The sequence below is a fragment of the Kryptolebias marmoratus genome, linkage group LG23 (genome assembly GCF_001649575.2).
Source record: "Kryptolebias marmoratus isolate JLee-2015 linkage group LG23, ASM164957v2, whole genome shotgun sequence".
Classification (NCBI taxonomy): Eukaryota; Metazoa; Chordata; class Actinopteri; order Cyprinodontiformes; family Rivulidae; genus Kryptolebias; species Kryptolebias marmoratus.
Genome location: NC_051452.1, coordinates 902,911 through 923,352, shown reverse-complemented (window position 1 = coordinate 923,352; position 20,442 = coordinate 902,911). Strand labels below are relative to the sequence as shown.

General features: G+C 46.1%; 1 protein-coding gene across 1 annotated transcript in view; it reads left to right on the top strand.

Annotated features, from left to right (window-relative positions):
• The first annotated feature begins 6,503 nt into the window (after window positions 1-6,503).
• rp1l1a (rp1 like 1a) overlaps window positions 6,504-20,442 on the top strand; it is an 18,714-nt gene continuing 4,775 nt past the window's right edge. Inside the window, exons 1-7 of the mRNA XM_017434081.3 lie at window positions 6,504-6,592; window positions 9,382-9,622; window positions 9,816-10,214; window positions 10,295-10,559; window positions 10,690-14,855; window positions 16,546-17,472; window positions 17,545-18,390. Of these exons, the coding sequence (XP_017289570.1) occupies window positions 9,401-9,622; window positions 9,816-10,214; window positions 10,295-10,559; window positions 10,690-14,855; window positions 16,546-17,472; window positions 17,545-18,390 (6,825 nt within the window). The 5' untranslated portion in view covers window positions 6,504-6,592; window positions 9,382-9,400. The remainder of the gene's footprint in view (window positions 6,593-9,381; window positions 9,623-9,815; window positions 10,215-10,294; window positions 10,560-10,689; window positions 14,856-16,545; window positions 17,473-17,544; window positions 18,391-20,442) is intronic.

The window sequence follows — 20,442 nt, the reverse complement described above, 5'->3', positions numbered from 1 at the left end:
GCAGCCGCTTCTTCCTCAACTGGCCTCAGTCTTTTTTCAGTCTGCGCCTTCACCGGAGTAGACGGTGCTGAGCTATCACGTTCACGTTTATTTTGCATTGAAACTTCCATCGCGTAATCGTGTTCAGAATCTTTCACCTGTGATGTCGTTTTCGTCTTCGTCTTTGGTGGTCCCAGCTGCAGTTTGGGAGGCTTCATTAACTTGTTAGCATCCATTGAAACTTCTTGGGTGGAGTAACCTACTTTAATAAGGAGAATTTTGCGGTAATTTACGGAGCTCTCACAACAAGCGACTGCTCAGGTCGCCATCTTGGTACCTCCCCACGTCCGGCAAGTTATTAGAGAGCGTAAATTTACTCAGGCAGCTAACAGCTACCTAATCAATGACTTATATGAATATAAGTCATTGTACCTAATAATTTGTTAGCTTGACACAGCTAGCTTGTAGCAGTTATTCTACCATTAAAACCGCCCGTTTTTTACACTGTTATTAAGGAGTATTAGTCCGGGGATTAAGCTCCTTTCCTCTTTCCGTTCTCCATCAAAAAAAAGCGGAGTCCAGCTTAGAGCGCGTTACTTTATTTGAAGCGGACCAACGGTCGAATTGGATTGTACTTCCGGTCGGCTGTTTCAAAATAAAAGCATAAAATGTGAGGATTTGGAGCCTGATATGAATCCCAGATCATTTTAGACACCCTTGCTGCGGGTTCTGTTAAATGTTAGGCTATCTAAAACAACAGAAAAAATATATAATTTGCAGATTATTTGCCACAAAACACCTTTTGATTATTTTTAATTCAGCAAAAATAGCTGCAAGTGCTCATTTGCATCTGAAAAGTTGGGGTTTGAATTATCTTTTGACATCTTCCTCTCAAGCCTCAAACATAGCCTCAATAAAAAAAAGGTTTAGACTAAGATCATCTTGTGTTGGGAAATTACGAAGTTGGAGCCATTTTGGTCGCACGTTTATGTGCAATCTCATGTGAAATCACAAGGTGTTAGCTCAGAGTGTGTTGTGAATGACTCTCAGCTGCTACCACCTCTATATTTTAGCTAAATATCTATAAAATTAACTGAATTATGGCCATTTATGTACTAGATAATTCCATTTGACTGTGGTGGCCATCATGAAATGGATTACCTCCAAATGTTTATCAGTTGTACATGTACATCCAATCATTATTTGCTGAAAGTTTCATTAAAATCCGTCTAATGGTTCATGAGATATTTTGCTAACAGACACTCATCACTGACAGCAGTTAATGCTGACAATTTAGGTGAAGATCCTATGTGACGAGTTGCACTTGGAGTATGTATTGTGAATTACTCAGGGCTACAACCACACCAAATTTTAGGGCTTTATTTGCTAATATGACTCAATTATAACCAACGTTGTGCTTTCCGAGATGACTTGGCTGCGGCAGCCATCTTGAATTGGATCGACTCCGAAACCTAATCATTTGTAGACGTCTATCCAGTGATTGTTTCCTGAAAGTTTCATTTAAATCCACCTGATGGGTTGCGAGATATTCTGCTAACAGACGGTACTGACTCCAAATCGTTAGGGGAACTTTTTAAACAAAGACCTTGTGCGATCTGTTAGCGCTCTGAGTGTTGGGGATCAGTCTCAGCTACTACCACACCAAATTTCATCTTTTTATCTGTAAACCTGACCAAGTTATAGGCTTTTATTACTACTTTATCTTAACATATTATATTCAAGAAAAAAAATAAGAAGACAAATTTAAATTTTAGCATTAAAATCAAAATATTGCACGTTGTTTTGTGCGAGGTATTAATGTCGCGTCTTATTTTGAAAGTCTGATTCCCTTTTCTTCCGGTTGAGCATGCACAGCTTGACGGTTCTCAGACGGGCTCCTCTCCGGGAATCAGCGCGGTGCTCTGCCTCGGCTCTGGGCTCCTGATGTCAAAGTTTTACTAATTTATTTCAGGAATCTGTTTGAATTTTTTATTTATTTTAATTTTTTTCCCAGATTCTTATCTTTGGACATCGCGGCCGTCGTGAATCCGTACAGGTAAAAATAACCGGTTTACCAATTTCTTTATCACACCTGTTGCTTCCCGTACCAGAAGGCATGTCAGGTGTCGCGTACGTTTGGGTGATGCAAACACCGGCGATGGGTTTCTTACCGTTACGGCACACTGATGCGGTCCGATCCGGTTGTTGGGACGAGGTAAGTCACCTGATTATTATGGGATAAGTGACGGGAAGCAGTCAGCAGGTTCAGCCTGTAAAACTAGGCCATTACATCTTATAATCCCCCCCCCCCTCCACACACACACACACACACTCTTGTCCTACTGACTGAACCACCTAATCGTGTCCGTTTCTGATCGGTCGGGGGTCCTCGTCCAAGCTCGAGTGTCGTTGCCGGAAAAAGGTTTGCGAGTTCCTCGAGGAGCGCTTCGACTTGCATCGACGCGTCTCCAGAGACGAGCTGCCTCTCTCCTGGCCTCTCATCCCTGACTCCCCCCCAAAGTCTCCGAGGCCCACCCGCCCGTCCCTCCAGCTCTCGTTGAAGTGACGAGGCAGAAACAGACAGATGAGGAGTCACCAGACGTCTCGAGTTAGGCGACAGTTGCACGACCAGAGAGGATCTCGTCTAAGGGCTGGTGGACCGGTTTGCATGGTTCGAACCCAAATGCAGGCGGAGATAGAGCTTCAAGAAAAACGAATGTATTAACAAAAAGAAAAGCCGAAAGGCTGCAACTAAAAAACAAAAAAAGACACGAGGAAAACCAGACAGCACATGGAAGTGACAACGAACCAGCGAGAAAAGGAAGATGACCAGGTTTTAAAGGCTGATTGTAATTTGGGGAAGTGGACACAGGTGAGTAATGACGAACTTGACTTAGGACAAGATGAATATGACAGGGAACAACATTGAAAAAACAAAATAAACTCAAAAAAATACCTCAACCCCAAACCCCGATCCTGACAGATCTCCCCGTTTCGAGGATATCGGGAAATCAAAACTGTCCTTTTCAAAGAGGCGGAATAAGATTTGTGGACCCTTGGTGTGTTTTTTAGCATTTTCAAATCCTCCGTCCCAGAACCTTCGAAAAGAGACGCAGTTCGTTGAAATATGTCCATTTGTCACCTGGCAACGACCCGGTTTTGCGGTGCCAGTTTGAAAACTTGAGTTTTACCGGTCTGGACTGGTCAAAACATTATACGACGGGATTTACTGGCATTGTGGTAGAGAAAATGGTCACTTTAAAAGGAAATTATACGGGTTATCAGGAAAGGGAACAACAAACTTCGATTTCAAGGTAGATTCCTTCACATATTTTAAGACTTCCTTCTTAATAAAAGAAATTAAGACAAAACCCCTTCTGATTGGTTCCTTTTAAGGAACCAAGCTGGTAGTTGTTTATGCGTATAAGTAGCAAAGGTATAAAGAGATTTAATTTCCATATACGCAGCTTGCAGGAAGAGTTACGAATGAATGATTCCAGGACCTCGAGGCTACGGAATTGACGAATTCCGAAAAATGACATTCGTTTAGCTGCATCTAAAAAAAAAATCGAAGCCAAGATAAGCGCAAAGCGCAGACTTTAGGAGGACTTTCGCCAACGAGAACGTGGAAGTACGGGACGTCGACACCGCCCTTATAAACGGCAGGAGCTTTGTTCCCGCTTGTTGCACTTCCTGTTTTTACTGATTCTCCAGGTTGAGGCTGATACCCTGCCTTTGGGTCGGCGGTAGTACCGGTTTGCTGCGACGCAGTTCGGGGGGGGGGAGCGGTTGTTGTTTTCAGAGATTTCAAGACAAGAGGCACCCTGTGGTCAGACAGATTGCTTGTGACTACAATCCTCTTGTGACTGTAGAGCTGTGTGTGTGTGTGTGTGTGTGTGTGTGTGTGAGAGAGAGAGACAGAGAGAGAGAAGAGAGCATAGGGATAGGTATAGAACGCCCCGTGATGATGTCACAATTTGTTTCCACACGGCCTAGCCGCCATGTCGAAGACAAGCCTTGATGGATAAACACAAAGGATGGAAAGAACACACAGAGTGATTGTGTGATTGGCCAGAATTCTGAAATGGGCGTGGTGAATGCGGTCACGCTGGAAGCTAACGTTAGCTTCTGGGTTACAATTTTTCGTGGTGTGACCGCGAGTCTCTCCTGGGCAGAGGCCGGCATGTGTGTGGGCGCTGCTGGACGGGCGCGGGACTCGATGGTTGTCAGAACGATGGCCGACATCCTGAAATAAGATGTTCTCTTCCATCAACTGTGATTGTCGTAGTGTTGCAACAACACAAATCAAACTGATTTCCATGCCATGCGCTCACTGCGTTCCTGTCATCATCCAACAACGACGGGCTGCAAGGGGAGTGGCTTCCTGGAGATCGGCAGTGAGTCCTTGCATTAAAAGGACATCTGTCTGCTACATCAAAGAGCAGATTTCTTACATTAAAGGTTGACAAATCTTGGTCGGGCAAACCCATCAGCTTGGATCTTTTTGTTGGCGGTACATTGCCCCATGTGCTTTTGTTATGAAACAACAGCTTGAGATCTTTTGAAAACAGAAAATACTTTTAATGGCGGACCAGTTCACTGCCTTGTCCATGTATTCAACCGTTATCTATTGTTCCGGAGTCGGGTCGTGGAGGCAGCAGCTTGAGCAGACATCTCTCTCCACGGCCACCTCTTCCAGCTCTTCCAGAAGGATTCCAAGGCGTTCCCGGGCCAGCCGAGAGACAGATGCCCCTTTTACACAGGCTCTAAAGGTCCCGGCTCCACTCTACTCGGCTTGCTTTGCGCGCGTTTCCACCGGCATTTTTTCGAGGCCGGCCCTGCTTCTTTGGTCCCTGCTTCGTGGGCGGCGCAAGCTTAGCTCCTTTTCACTCATTGGTCGTGGGTGTGGCCAGATACGAGCATAAAGAGCGAAGGTAGGAATATAAACAACAGCGTTAGCTCACCCTGCAACGTTTCTGCCGTCTGTCCCCCAGCTGAAGGCGCTGTAAAGCCTGAAATCTCCAGCGGATAACAGCCGTCCTACTCCGCGCAACAATCGCGGCATCCAGAGCATTTCTTTCACTGCGCCTCTCTTCCTGAAGTCTCAGGAGAATCCCCATAAGTTTAAAAAACAGCAACAACACAGGGCCAATGTTGTCCATAGCGCTTCCGTTGTTTACACAACTTGCGCCAAGTTTCGGTAGCGTACCCCCCCCCGTGTCGCGGCCCCGCCCCCCGCAACGTGAGGAGGCGTTCCTCTGCTACCGACCAAACTGGCCGGTGTGAACGCGATGCATTCTTTATCGAGCCGAGCCGAGTAGAGCGGAGTAGAGCCGGACTTCTGAATTAGAGCCTGTGTAAAAGGGGCAATGGTCTCTCCCTGGGGTCTCCTCACAGTTGGACATGCATAGAACACCTCTCTAGGGAGGCAATCAGGGGGGCACCCTTACTCGATGCCTGAACCACCTCAGCTGGCTCCTCTCGATGTGGAGGTGCAGAGTCTCTGCTTCGAGTCCCCCCCCAATAACCAAACTTCTCACCCTGTCTCTAAGGGAAAGCCCAGCTGTATCCGCGTTCTCGTTCTTTCAGACATGGGACACATGACCATAGGTGGGGGTAAGGAATGAAGACCAACAAGTAAACAGAGAGTTTCGCCTCACAGCTCAGTTCCCTCTTCCCCACAACGAACCGGTACAGAGTACGCAACACTGAGGAAGCTGCACCGATCTCACGGTCCGTTCTCCCCTCACTCGTGAACAAGACCCTGAGATCCTGAAACTCCTCCGCTTGAGGCAGCACCTCACTTCCAACTTGAGAGAGTAGTCCATACTTTCTTTTACAGCACTTTTATATTCTCACGTATACACCAATAAGCTTATTGGAGGCCAACGCACTTCAACACGCTGCAGGTGCTCGGGATCAAACCCTTGATACTCCAATTGAAAGACGAACTCCCTACCACCGCCCCAGTGGAAGGTGGAACTTGCAGATGACTTAATTTTCCCATTCCTTTATACAAGCGAAGTCGCAGCATGAATACAGTTAATATTGGCTTTTTACTTAAAATAAAAAGCTACATTCAAGCCTCTCACCTCCTTTTTGCTGTAATTTTGCTCTATATGACTCAAATATCTTAAAATCTGATTGGCCTTTATGTGCTTGCTCGTGATTACGTTTTTCCTTCCGCATTGTTCCAAAGTTTGCCGTCAGAATTTCAAATGAGCACCTTCTTCTTCTGAGCATCAGCCGTCCTATAACCCAGCTCGGCCTCATCAATAACAAGTCCGCTCCCCCCCTCCTTCCATTCCCACACACACACACACACAGATTCTTAATCAGGCTTTTCTTTCTATCCTTAGCTCCGTCCCTCCTGTGTTCAACCGCCCCCTCCCTCCCCCTTGTACCCGATTACCGGCTGCCATTTTACCTTGAGAGCCTCAGATCTCCAGCCTCTGTGTTACGTTTCGGTGTGTGACTCAGGCTGGAGAGATAAGCAACCACACTTGAACATAAAGAAAGATTCTGACTCTGGTCGGACTCCACCGGCACCAAAATCCACGCATTCCCCCTCCGAACCTTTTCCACATCGCTTCGGACCATGTTCCCTGGATATGTGAGTAGTCCCTTTAGGGCGGAGAATGCTCGCAGGCAGATGGAACGGTTTAAGTTTGTGATTATGTGTTTTAAAAATGATGCTGCAGACAAAACTTCAGAGCCTTAGTGGTAAACGTCGATGTTATCCGCTTGACGATGGTCCATCGGTAGTAAGTCAGTGGAGAATTACATTAAATGTTGTATTTTCATCGTCAAAAGTGTCCCAATTTGGTAAATCCATGGTTAGAGGGAAGTTACACACAATCTTATCCATAAAATTAGCAATGCTGATTGGAAACGATGGTTCCACTGAATAGATAATGGTCAAATAATCTATCTATCTATCTATCTATCTATCTATCTATCTATCTATCTATCTATCTATCTATCTATCTATCTATCTATCTATCTATCTATCTATCTATCTATCTATCTATCTATCTATCTATCTATCTATCTATCTATCTATCTATCTATCTATCTATCTTATTTTGCACTTGTTACACTTATGGTTGCTTGGGAATGGTCCACCTTACCACGATTTGCAGATTAAAAAGAAAATTGGCTTTTTTTCTACGCGCATTTATCCAGATTTCCAGTTTTCCCAGCAGAAATGTACCTTTTGTTTTACGGTTTGCTGAAATGTTTGCGTTTCGAGTGAAAACACGCACGATTTGAAAGGGAAAAAGTCGCTTTTTGCTAACTAGCTTAGCAACTTTGTCATCCGACGTTAAGGCGGGAAAACCGAAGCGTTAATAACTGAGCGTATCGAGTTTAGAGCTCACAAGAATGTGTTTTAAATGACATTTTTCGATGTGAAATTGCGGCTAAATACGGGGTTAAGCTGTTCCCTTGAAGCGAAAATCATCACAAAGCTAAAGAAGGATTAAGAGTCATCGTGTCACATTGGGCCAGTCTGCAGCGAAGAGCAAGGGACTAGAAATCCCGCTAATCCTGCTGATAACGCTCACCTTTTAACATGGGTAATTAAATGTTATGCAGCTAATGATCCGGTGTTTACACTTCTAAAAATGACACTGAATGTAGGAAGAGGTTCTCTCCTCTGGGCTACTTTCTGCTCATTTCCAGGCTTCGTTTGTTTGAACTTTCGTAACCTTCTGTATTTTAGTTTTATGCTTCATCTGGGTTAAATTGTTTTCCATATTTTGTTGTACGTATCGAAACCTTTTCAACTCGGTCAGCTTCACTATGGTCAAGCACATTTTAAATTCTGTGCAACCGGGGCTGCAAAATTAATCGGAAACAGTTTTTAAACGCACGCTGTGGATTAGGCAAGCTGGTTTACGTCGGCCGTTCAGAAGCAGGACAGACAGTTTTTTGCGTCTCTTGCAAATAGGATTTCCATAGACGTGCTAGGACACTCGACTAAAAATAACGGGTTGTGAAAAGCTCTGTCTTTAAACATTCACATTATTCAATCCCTGCAGGATTTCGCGGGGCATTTTCATAGAAGTTTTGATTTTTTTTTTTACTAAAATCAATAAAAACATAACTTTTAATATATAAACCAAAAATACTTCCTAGTTTTGTAAGATAATTCCCAACAAACATTGACATTCTCAAAAGGTGCTTTATTTGAGAACTTTGAGAGCTTCTAAACTGAGATTCATGAGCATTTCTGGATTGTCCCTGGTCTGCAGCTCTCCTCACATGTTTTGCAGACACAAACCAGACCCTCCAGGATTTCGCGATGTTGCGATCGCAACTATTAACGCAAAATCAAACGAACCCCGCAAAATCGCAACTTCTTGCAACTTTAACCCAATATTTATGGTTGAATACAAAATAACCCCAAATAACTCAGGAAGAAGACACGTGACGTCACTTCCTGTTAACATCAGAATGCCGGGAGCGTGCAGGAGCAGCGACCGAAGCCAAAATGTGCGCTAATGCTTCACATTTGCCCACAAAGATTTCAGCAAAACGCAGCAGTGAAGTTAGCTTGAAGCTGGATGTTGGATATTCGCGCTCCGCGGAGTTAGCGGCGTCTAGCTCGCGGCTGACCCGAAACAGGAACGCTAATGTCGGCCAGCCGTCTCCTAAGTGAACCGCCGCGCGTGAAAGTATGGGCCGGCAGAGAACGGCTGGCCGACATTAGCGTTCCTGTTTCGGGTCAGCCGTGAGCTCGACATTCTGACGTTAACAGGAAGTGACGTCACGTGTCTTCTTCCTGAGTCATTTGGGGTTATTTTGTATTCCACGCCACACAAACCTACAAAGAAGAGACTAGACCGCAGAAACGGTGGCGAATTGCTTCAGAAACGATAAATATTGGGTTAAAGTTGCAAAAAGTTGCGATTTCGCGGGGTTTGCGCTAAAATCGCAAAATCCTGGAGGGTCTGATTATTACATAGACAGCTACGTTTGACGTTGTCACTTTGTCATGTGACAATTTCCCACATTTTTTTCCTGTTTCAGATTTGCCGAAAGGAAGAGCTTGTGTTTTATCAGTGGAGGTGTAATTTAACGGTGAATGTAGAGCAGAGCACTTTTAGTTCATTATTTTTAAGATAATAAAGCATTTCCCTGCATGTTCAAGTGATTGCCACGGATTACAAAATGCGTTCCCCCTGTTTGACCCATTCAGCCGTGTCAGAACGTCCTGTTAATGGGTGTCCTGAATCCTCATTTAAATGTCCTGATTAGTGCGTGAGAATGATTAGAAGGTGTGAAGACATAAACAGAGGTTAACACCTCAAAGAAAGTAGAACTTCAGAGGGCTGCAGATCTCCTTTCATTTAACGGTTGCTTGTAAACAACCTGCATGTTTTTGCTTTCGCTCCGCAGGTGCGTGTGAGATCAGAGCATGCATTCGGTCCAGGCGGGGCTGTGGGACCCCCGGCCCCCGTCTAAACATGCCACGGCCCCTCCCGCCAACTCGCGCGACTCCCACGTGACCTCGGCCATCCCGGCCAAGCGGATCACTTTCTACAGAAGCGGCGACAGCCAGTTTGGGGGCGTCCGGATGGCCATCCACAAGCGCAGCTTTAAATGCTTCGACGCCCTGCTGGACGACCTTTCTCAAAAGGTTAGTGGGACGGGTCTGATTCAGGGATCTGTTTTGAACTTCAGATGCATGTGAGCTGCACTTTTACTCGATTTTAGAAGGAGAATAAGCTGCCGTTTTTATGGAAAACATCTCTTTTGCCTCTTGTTTTGATCTGCAGCAAGCATAAGCATGCATACATTGTGTATATATTCATATGAACATCTTTGTACAGGTGCCCCTGCCGTTCGGAGTGCGGACCGTGACCACCCCCCGAGGCACACACAGCATCAAACACCTGGAGCAGCTCCAAGACGGTGGCTGCTACCTCTGCTCTGACCGGCGTCAAGCTAAGCCCATTAACATGGAGCTGGCCGGCAAACGCCAAGGCACCTGGTACCATCACAGCCGGAGGCCCCAGCGGCCTGAAAGCTCCTCTGTGACACCCCCGGGCCATTCGCATTTGCCTTACAGGCAGCGACGGATCCTGCTGGTGAAGAACAGCGAGCCGGGCGTCAGGAGGAGCGTCGTGCTGAGCAGGAGATCAACGAGAAGCCTGAAAGCTTTTCTCGACGAGGTGTCAGAGGTGATGCAGTTTCATGTCCGCAAGCTCTACACTGCAGAGGGACGCAAGGTATACCTCTTTTTTTATTTGATTGTGCAGCAAACAGAGAATTTTGTGAAGAATCTTATGCTGCGTGAATTTGCTTTTAGATCGACAGCGTGCAGAGCCTGATGACTTGTCCTGCTGTGGTGGTGTGCGTCGGCCGGGAAACCTTCAGCCCCATGCTCATCAACTTCATCAGGAAGACCTCGGAAGAAAAACTACCTGGTCTGGGTAGCAAGTCTCCTGGTCTTGGGCCTCGGGTTCCTGGTAACGGGGCCCGATCTCCTGCTGCCCAAGGAGTGAGTTCTCCTCCTCATGGAGCTCAGTCCAGATCCAGTGAGTACGACGAAGGCCTTGAAAGCAAGAAAAATAGTAAGTTGTTTGGTTAAAATGTTAAAGGGAACATTTACACAAAGTCTGTTTATAAAGTTCACCGACAGCTGTACGAATTAGCAGATTTTGATAGAAAACGTTATCTCACAAATTCTCTTATTCTTTTCAGATAATTTTGGTTTGGAGACCAAGAAGAGCATCATCCATCCTCGCTCTGATTCCTCGAATCGCTCCACTCGCTTCTCTGTGTCTTCGGAAAAGTCCTTTGGTGTCGGCTTTCCGGCGAGGCCGTCCATTATGAATGATGACATCGAAAAGCGTGTTCTAGTCAATAAAGACGGGAGCGTTTCGGTAGAGATGAGGGTGCGTTTTCGCCTTCAAAATGACGAGGCCGTACAGTGGTCCACACAAATTAAGAAATCCCCCTCCCTGATCAATGATTGTTGTGCCCTGAGCCAAACCCAGCCGCATTACCTGCAGCAGAGTCCGTCAGAAAGCTGTTCAGATCCTGATTCCACCTCATATGAGGGTGTGGATTACTCCAGCCAACCTTTGAAATGTGCACTGGCAGGGAACTACTGTCCCTGTTGCCAGCAGAGACAATATAATCAGTTTGACATGTGGGAAAACACAACAAACAAGCACCATCCTGTTCCACCCGCACATGCATCCAACCATGCTACGATGAGACATACACGCTCCTCAAGCTCGTCTTCGTCGTGCAATTCAAGAAGGGTGGTTCGGTGTCAAGCGCGGCTTTCCGGGTCTCCGGGTGGCTCGGGTTCAGAACAGAGCCAGTTCGTCCAGAAAGAGATGTCTGTGACGGAGCAGGTGGAGCACAGAGTAGAAGTGGACCAAGATGGGGACACTCAGGTCGAGGTCTGCAAAATTCGCCAATGCTGCAGTAGGACCGAAGTGGTCGCCATGGATACTGACCTTCTGCCACCGAGCAGAAAGGCCGTTGAGGGCGAGCTAATGATGGGGCAAGACGAAAACCGCCCCTTGTCTGCAGTCAGCAGCTCCTCCCATGTTCTTCAGTCACTGAAAGAGGATGAAGACGATGACGAAGACGATCTCCCACCCAGCGCTTCTCAGTGCTCCAACAGAAACGAACCGTCCCCATCGCCAACCCCCGCGGCTCACGTGGATGAAGAGCCAACAAGCAACATCCCAGCAAATTCCGTCCACTCTGTCAAACACGAGGGCCACAAGGAAAATGACAAGACAGAAAGCAGGACATTGTCTGCAGCGTCTTCATGCCGGTGTGGATCAGCAACCCCACACTCAGCAGCTGAAGCAGATGAGCCTGATCGAGTGCCCACCTCCAGGTCTAATATCAGTCAACACAGATTAGAGGAAGAAGGGGCAATTGACACTGCGGTTGAAGACATAAACAGGGCTGCTAGTGGCTTATCCTCTCACACAGGATGCTTGGCAAGCTCTCAGAAGTCAAGGACACCCGATGTGTGCCCAAATTGTGGAGGTTGGAAACATGCGATCAACTCTCCACACCCCACTTTACTTCTCTCCAACAAGGAGAATGGCAACAGTTGCTGTGATGATGTGGCTTCAGACGCTTTGGCTGTGCCAGCACAGTCACAAAAGGCCAGCCCCACCAACAACGGGCCCATCGCTGCTGTACCGAACGACTTGGAAGGGAGAGCACCTAGTCCCACGTCTACAACTTCCAATCCAAACTCAAAAGGAAAAGATGACAGGAGGGCTCCAAGTACCACTTCAGCTACAAGCCACAGGTCAAAGAAGTCTAATTGCAATGGTAGCTCTGGTGCTACAGCTGAAAAAGACAAGGAGAGAAGCTCCACTACGATGTCAGCTCAGTCCAACCTGTCCAAACGCACAACTGAAGCTGTTGTCATCGATTCAAGACAGAACGGGGAGGAAGAAAACACTGCAGAAAGAACAGTCAGGTCAAGTGTTTCTCCAAGCTTAAAAATGGCAGACAATGCTGAAGAAAGTCAAAGCAAAAGTACAGAAAATGAATCACAATCAAGGCCAGAAAGCATAGCCTCGATTAATTTAAAAAATGACAAAAGGGCAGCCAGTCCAAGGTCTGGTAAATCTGCAAAGTCTCCTCATACAAACACAGAAGCGGACAGATCCCCAAGCGCCACATCAGGGAGATCGCACACTTCTGCCAAGTCCTCCAAGTCCCACGGGTCGAACCGCACAAAGAAATCTCTACATCCGCATGACGCTGATGTTAAGACGACTGAGACAAATGGGGACGAGATGGGAAACAGAACAGACCTGGAAAGTGCCATGTCTGTGAAGTCAAAAACTTCAGCAAAGTCTGGTGCTTCGCACAAGTCAAACTCAAGCAGGAGTCGCTCGAGTCCAAATGTTGCCATCATTAAAACACCAGACGATCCTGATGAGGAGGAAAATGGCACAAAAGAACAAGAGCTGAGCGTTGCTTCAGAAAAATCCAGTGTTGCATCTGATTTATTACGCAATTCGAATCATAACAAAATGGCCAATATTGCTGTTATTGAAACAGTGGAAGCAGGGGAAAATGTGGACAATAGCGCACCACGATGTACATCTGCTGAAGGCTCTCACGGCCAAACACTCTCACCCAGAAGAAGACCTTCATCCCGAACCCATTCACCCAAAGCTGCCTCCCCTAAACATTCTCCGTCTCAGCAGTTGTTACCAAATCCCGATGGTGGAGAACTAAGAGTTCACTCCCAAAACTCAAGCGAATCTGACAGATCCAGATGTTGCTGTGAAGCAGGATCAGCAATCGAAAATGAAAATAAAGAAAAAGGAGAGGACAAGGAAGACGAAACTTACGATAAGGCCTCCAGCATCTTGTCACCTTCATCAAAAAGACAAAGGAAAGAATCAGGAGGCACGGAGATACCTCTGAGTCGTAACTCATCGGGATCAATCTCTCTTGGGCTACCAGAAGACCATGAAACAGCTGATTCAGACAGTGGCAAATCTGGTGTTTCTTTTCACAGCCACACAGAGTGTAAGATTACAGGCAGAGTGAAGACAGCAACTCCTGGTGTCTCCAAGAGCCCAGCTCATCCTCTAGCAGTTGATATCCCTACTATCAAAACACCCAAAGAAGGCGAAGATGGGAATGAAGAGGAAACCACAGAAAAAGCGGCAAGTGCAAGTACAGTCGAACGCAGCAGGTCTCGTAAATCCTGTGGTAACTGCAGCGTCAAAGCGGCAGCTCAAACTCTTGATGGCAACTCTGAGGAAAAAAGTCTCAGTGCTAGTCCTACCAAAAATCCAAACGTAGAGGAAACAGAAAGTGTGAAATCTACGTCAACAACAGATGCTAGCAGAATGGATATCCTGAGCAAGAGGACCTCATCTGCCATCTCAGGAAATGCAAGCGTCCGGAAAAAATCCCCTTCCGGAGCCGGTGTTAAAAAAGTCACAAAAGAAACTGCTGGAATTTTGGCAAATACTGACACCGAAAACCAGGATGCTAGTAGACCAACTAGCGAAACTAATGAGGAAGAAGAAATCACACAAATAAAGACACGGAGTATCTGGTCCCAAAGTCCCTTGTCCCTCAGGCCGGAGTCGACGGCTTCAGCTCGGTCAGGGTCGGGAAAGGCTTCAAAGCAGCGTAAAGTAACTCATGATTCAGTCAAATCAGGTCACAAGACCAAGTCCCAGACAGGAAGCGAGGGTGGTAGTATCAGAGTGCCTGACTCCAGGAAAGAAACTTCCATCAAGTCCTCAAGTCCTTGTCCCTTAGACAACCCCAGACCAAGCAGTAAAACTGAAGTAGGCAGTGAAAGCTCCCTGTCTGCTGGTGATCTGCTCAAGGAAACTACACCTGGGACGTGCCGCCACAGCCAACATTCAAAATCAAGTAAAACCAGTGACAAGCCTCGGAGTGGGAAAAGTAAGAGCTCTCAGAAAAGCAGGAAACTGACGGATCAGGAGGATGTGGTGGGACTTACACCTGAATGTTTACCCAACAAGTCCCCCAGTGAGTTTGTTAGCGACTGGCTGCGGAGTATCCCTGCAAACGGCAGCATGCTCACTCTTGACAATGAGTTAAATGAGGAAGAAGAAGAAGATTGGAGGCCAGAGCAGACGGTGGAAACGCCCGGGGAGGAGACAGGAACGACGGAGGTGAGCCCTGACGAGGAGCAAGAGGACAACGATAAGAACGTTAAGACACAAGAGGAAGACAAAGAGCACAAAGCTGACTGTGATGCTGAAGGTCCAACATTAGGAGAGTCAGTGGAGACTTCTCCTTCCTCCAAGAACTGGCAAAGTTCTGCAGCGGTGATGAAAGTTCTCTTGAGCTCTTCTCTTGGACGATGCCGGAGCATGCCCGAGGTAAGTACATGAGGTTCTACCACAGAGAAATACAAATATAATTGTGTTTCAAGCGTTGGGATTTTTTAAAATATTATTTGATTAAGAATTACAGAGCCTATAAAGCAATTTATTGGTAGCATTTTGACCAAATCTAAGACCCTCCAGGATTTCTCGATGTTGCGATCGCAACTATTAACACAAAATCAAGTAAACCCTGCAAAATCGCAACTTTTTGCAACTTTGTCAAAAACGCCGCAACTTTCCCACAACTTTAACCCAATATTTATTGTTTCTAAAGTGATTCGCCACCGTTTCTGTGGTCTAGTGTCTTCTTTGTAGGTTTGTGTAGCGTGGAATACAAAATAACCCCAAATAACTCAGGAAGAAGACACGTGACGTCACTTCCTGTTAACATCAGAATGCCGGGAGCGTGCAGGAGTAGCGACCAAAACCAAAATGTGCGTAAATGCTTCACATTTGCCCACAAAGATTTCAGCAAAATGCCGCAGTGACGTTAGTTTGAAGTTGGATGTTGGATATTCGTGCTCCGCGGAGTTAGCGGCGTCTAGCTCACGGCTGACCCGAAACAGGAACGCTAATGTCGGCCAGCCGTCCCTAAGTGAACCGCCGCTCGTGAAAGAAGGGGCGGGCAGAGAACGGCTGGCCGACATTAGCGTTCCTGTTTCGGGTCAGCCGTGAGCTAGACGCCGCTAACTCCGCGGAGCGCGAATATCCAACATCCAACTTCAAGCTAACTTCACTGCGGTCGCAAACCAGTTTCCTCCCCAGCTGCAGCTGTTTTGCACGTCCTGCAGTGTAATCATGGAACATAAACGCATCGACAAACACTTTGTGTCTGCAAAACATGTGAGGAGAGCTGCAGACCAGGGACAATCCAGAAATGCTCATGAATGTCAGTTTAGAAGCTATCAAAGTTCTCAAATAAAGCAGCTTTTGAGAATGTCAATGTTTGTTGGGAATTATCTTACAAAACTAGGAAGGATTTTTGGTTTAGATATTAAAAAGTTATGGGTTTTGTAATTGATTTTAGTAAAAAAAAAAATCGCAACTTTTAGGAAAATGCCCTGCGAAATCCTGGAGGGACTGAAATCATTCGGAAATCTGAACTGAGAAGCTTGCTAAGTTGTACCTTTATGGGCCTTTCCTCAGGTTCCATTGATACTTGTGTGAGATATTGGCCAGGCATGCAGGTGGCAGATGAGTGAGAATCACAATATTTGTCTGTCATAAAAGTGTTCAGTAAACCAAAGCCATTAATGTTGCTCACTTAGATCTGTTAAATTGTTTCAGACAACTCTGAAGCACAAAGGCAGGGGTGTCCAATCCTGGTCCTCGAGGGCCTCCATCCTGCAGGTTTTCCTTGTTTCTCTGCTCCAACACAACTGATTTGAATCAATGGGTGATTAACAGGCTTCTGCAGAACAAGAAGAGGTGATTTAACCTCTGAATCAGGTGTGTTGGAGCAGAGAAACAAAGAAAACATGCAGGATACTGGCCCTCGAGGACCAGGATTGGACACCCCTGCACTAAGGGATCGTTGATTCGCTAAGTCAAAAGTTTAAAATAAGCCTTTAGGGGGTATAAATATCTCTTTAATTGAAAGTCTCCTAACTTTATACTGTAAACCACTATCATTTTATTGAATATGAGAATAATTATTGTATATATCGTCTGCTGTCTTGTCTAGGTATCCCCAGTTTATGGCCGTAGATTGAGCACATCAGCCAGGGGCCTTTTGGACAGTTTGGCCCAGCTGCAACTTATTGAACCCGTAGTGGGCTGCGACAGTCATCAACAAAAGGAGCGTAAGCAGAAATATGACGAGATTATGACCATCCTTCAGTCACTGTGGCTCACTGAACCAAGGGACATTGAGGCCAGTGAGACCAAGGACAACAGAGCCTCAAAGCAGGTGACACCACCAAGTTCCTCATCTGGGGTGGGTATGAGCAGTGGGTCAGATGGATCGGGGAAAGGGAATGGAAACCAAGGAGAAGATGAAACGCGTGCTAAAGAGGAAGGGGCAGTAGAAAAAGTGATTAAAAACGAGGATGGAAATGGAAAGGCTAGAGATAAGGACACTGAAATGGAACATGAGGAGACATTTAAAGCAGACACATCGGAGAAGAGTGAAGACCAAAGTACGGTTCCTCAAAGTCTAGAAAGTCCAAAGACCATGGAGAACACTTCATCATCAGAGAAGAACTCTGCCAATGACAGCTTCAAATTCCCTACAGATCACGAAAGGCAGACACAGGAAGGCTCTCACGCAGGCACCCCGCGAGCACCCTTGTCCAAAAGACCTTCCCAGGACCCTGATCCGGTCTGGGTCCTTCACCTCCTGAAGAAGCTGGAGAAACAGTTCATGAGCCACTACATTCAGGCCATGACAGAGTTCAAGGTTCGCTGGGACCTGGACGACAGCCTCCTCCTGGACACCATGATCTCTGAGCTGAGGGACGAGGTGAGCCAGCGCATCCAGAGCAGCATCCAGCGCGAGATGAGGAAGATTCAAGGTCGAGCCGGGAAAGCGGGCAAGTCGCCTCGGCCGCCGCAGTTAGCAAGCATCTCCAGGGACTCCACCATGACGGAGAAGAGGCGTCGTATAATGAAGGTATGGATCCTGTTTGCTCCTAACTGGCGTTTGAGAAGGCGTGAAACTCACAGCGACTGATTTCTGTTCCAGGTGATAAAGAACCAGTCTGTTAAAACCGCGGACTCTGTGAGTGACGACGAGATGACGGGAAGCGATCAGCGAAGCGACGACGAGTACTGCCCCTGTGACGCTTGTGTCCGCAAGAAAATGGCGTCCCGGCCTCTCAGAAAGAACCCGCCGGCGGCCGAATGCCCCGTCATGATGGAGTTCGACCTGCGCAAGATCCTGCAACTCAAAAAAAGCCCGGCGCCCGAAACTGTGGCGGCTCCCCGAGCTGCAGAGGAGGATGGCGAAAGGTCACCTGCCGACGAGGAAGGAAAGACTTTGGAAATGGTTGAGGAAGAAGAGGAGGACGAAGAAACCAAGGAGGACATCAAAGCCGATGTTGTTTTAGAGGAGACGATTCCAGAGGAAAACGAGGAGGTTGAACAGAGAGGGGGGAGCGTGGAAGACAGCGTGGAAGATGAGGAGCAGGACGAAGGAGAAACGAGTGAGCAAGACGAGACGTCTGAAAATGGAGAGGAAGAGGAGGAGGAGGAAGGCAGATGCACTTGTCAGTCCAATAAAGATGAAGAGGAGAGCAGCAGAGAAGAAGAAACAAGCAACTGCACAGATGATGAAGGGGAGACAGGGGAAGACGAGACGGGGGAAGAAGAGGAGGAAGAGGAGGAGAGCGACAAAGAAACAATGAAGGAGGCGACAGCGGGCAAGGAGAAAAACGAACCGGGGGGTGACGAGGCAAATGACGAGTCGGCGCTGGCGGAGGATGCGGAGGAGGGAAACGTCAGCGCAGAGGATGAAGATGACGATGACGAGGAGGAGGAGAGTGAGGTGGAGAACGAAGAGGCATCTGAGGAGGAGAGAGCCTCCCCGCAGGTACGACCAAGTGTTCAGGAAAATAAAAAAGTTAATTTCCACCAATAAAACCAACTAAAATATAAATATTAGTAGTAAAAATAATGAATTTACTGAGAAGAAGGTAAAGATGGCAACAAACATTTCGAACCCCCATAAACCTGCAAACATTCAGATTCCCAGTAAAGAAACGATTTATTTCACGTCTGTTGGGTTAAACAACGTGTTTACTGGCCAAATCCAACCTAAAATGCATAATTCTACATCACAGCTCGCTACATAATCCGTGTACGGTTCGTCCTTTGGTTTTTTCGTTTCAAAATAAAATTGCAAAAACAAAGCAAGCGTGTGTTGGGGTTTTTTTTTTTTCGTTTTTAAAACAAAATTAGAAAAACGGCAATTGCAAAAACAAAAAAGGGGTACGTTTTGGGTTTTTAAACCAAAGACGAGCTTTTATTTTGTTGTTAATTCAACGGGACCTTACGGCGGAACCTGAAATGAGGACCTGAACTCCCGGCAGTCACCAGCAGGTGGCGGTAATGTCCTGATTTAATGACTTCCTTGGAATATGACAGAAATCTTGTTGACGGTAAGATCATCAGCTCTCAGTGAAATGCGTTGATTCCCTCTAAATAAGACAAACGGATCCATTTTTAAACTGGTAGATTCTGAAAAAGTTCTTCTTCTTGTGGATTTTAAAGAAACTGAAGGCGTACATTACCGCCACCTGCTGGTGACTGCCGGGAGTTCAGGTCTTCATTTCCGGTTCCGCCATAAGGTCCCGTTGAATTAACAACAAAATAAAAGCTCGTCTTTGGTTTAAAAACCCCAAAACGTACCCCTTTTTTGTTTTTGCAATCGCCGTTTTTTCTAATTTCCTTTTAAAAACGAAAAAAAAAAATAAATAACGCTTGTTTTGGTTTTTGCAATTTTATTTTGAAACGAAAAAAAAACCCCAAAGAACGAACCGTACACGGATTCTACAAGTTATTTAGCAGTGATAGTTCAGTTGTTTTAAAGAGGGGTTATGATGTTATGAACAATCAGTATCTTACCTGTTGTAGATAGCTCTTTAGCGCTCTCAGTTTGGGGAAATAGAGCTTAATTCTGGCAAGTTCATGGTTGCCAGATAAGAAATGACGAAATGTCGTACGGTCACTTCAAAACGAACACAAACTATTGAATGGTTGGAGTACAGGTGTGCTCTTTCACTCACTTGGAGGTGGTGTTGGTGTTTGTTTTTTGGGGGGGGGTGCGTTGTGATTGGGGAACACGCGTTCTGGAGGGAAAGAAGGATGCAGATTTGCAGCTTTTGGCTCGCGGGATCAGACTTTTGTGTTCTCGTTGCTAAAAATTAGCTGTTTTTTTTTTTTTCTTTCTTCAGCACACAGAAATGCCAAAACTATCATATGTTCGGGCTTTTTAAAAACTATTTTTTATTAAGCGCGTAAATATAATAATTAGCGTATATCTGGCAACACTGACGAGCTAACAGCTAGCTAAAATAATGCTACCACTTTAAAACAACTCCAGTCTTGAAAATTTCATACTTTCAACTACTTTTATAAATCCAAACTGATATCCAGGGATCAAAACCATAAAAGAAACATGATAAACCACTGAATAAGTTCTCAAAATGCATTTTCCAGTAATAGTTGTATAAGTTTACTGAACTCTCCAGCTCTTTTAAAGTAGACATTTAGCTCAAGCTAGGCGTGGGGAATATGGTGCAATTTCATATCACAATCAGGGCCGTAGCTCCCACTGAGGACCCCGAGGTCCGGACCTCAGTTTTTCTCTGCTGTGTATTTTATAAAAACATGAATCCAAACAAGGCTTTTGAACGGCGTGGTTCTCTGCGTAGCTCCACCAGTTTCCTGTAGGAGGCGCTGCAACTGTGTGCAGCTGCAGCCAAACTCAATGTCTCCGAAGAAGAGCTCAGCTTTGCTACCTTACTGCTAAAATAAAGACCAGAAGAAGAAGAGCGCCACTTACGGTGAAACACAACCGAGGGAACTCGCTGAAAATATTCTCCTTCAATTCCATGAAGCTGAAGTTGGTTTCCGAATCGGA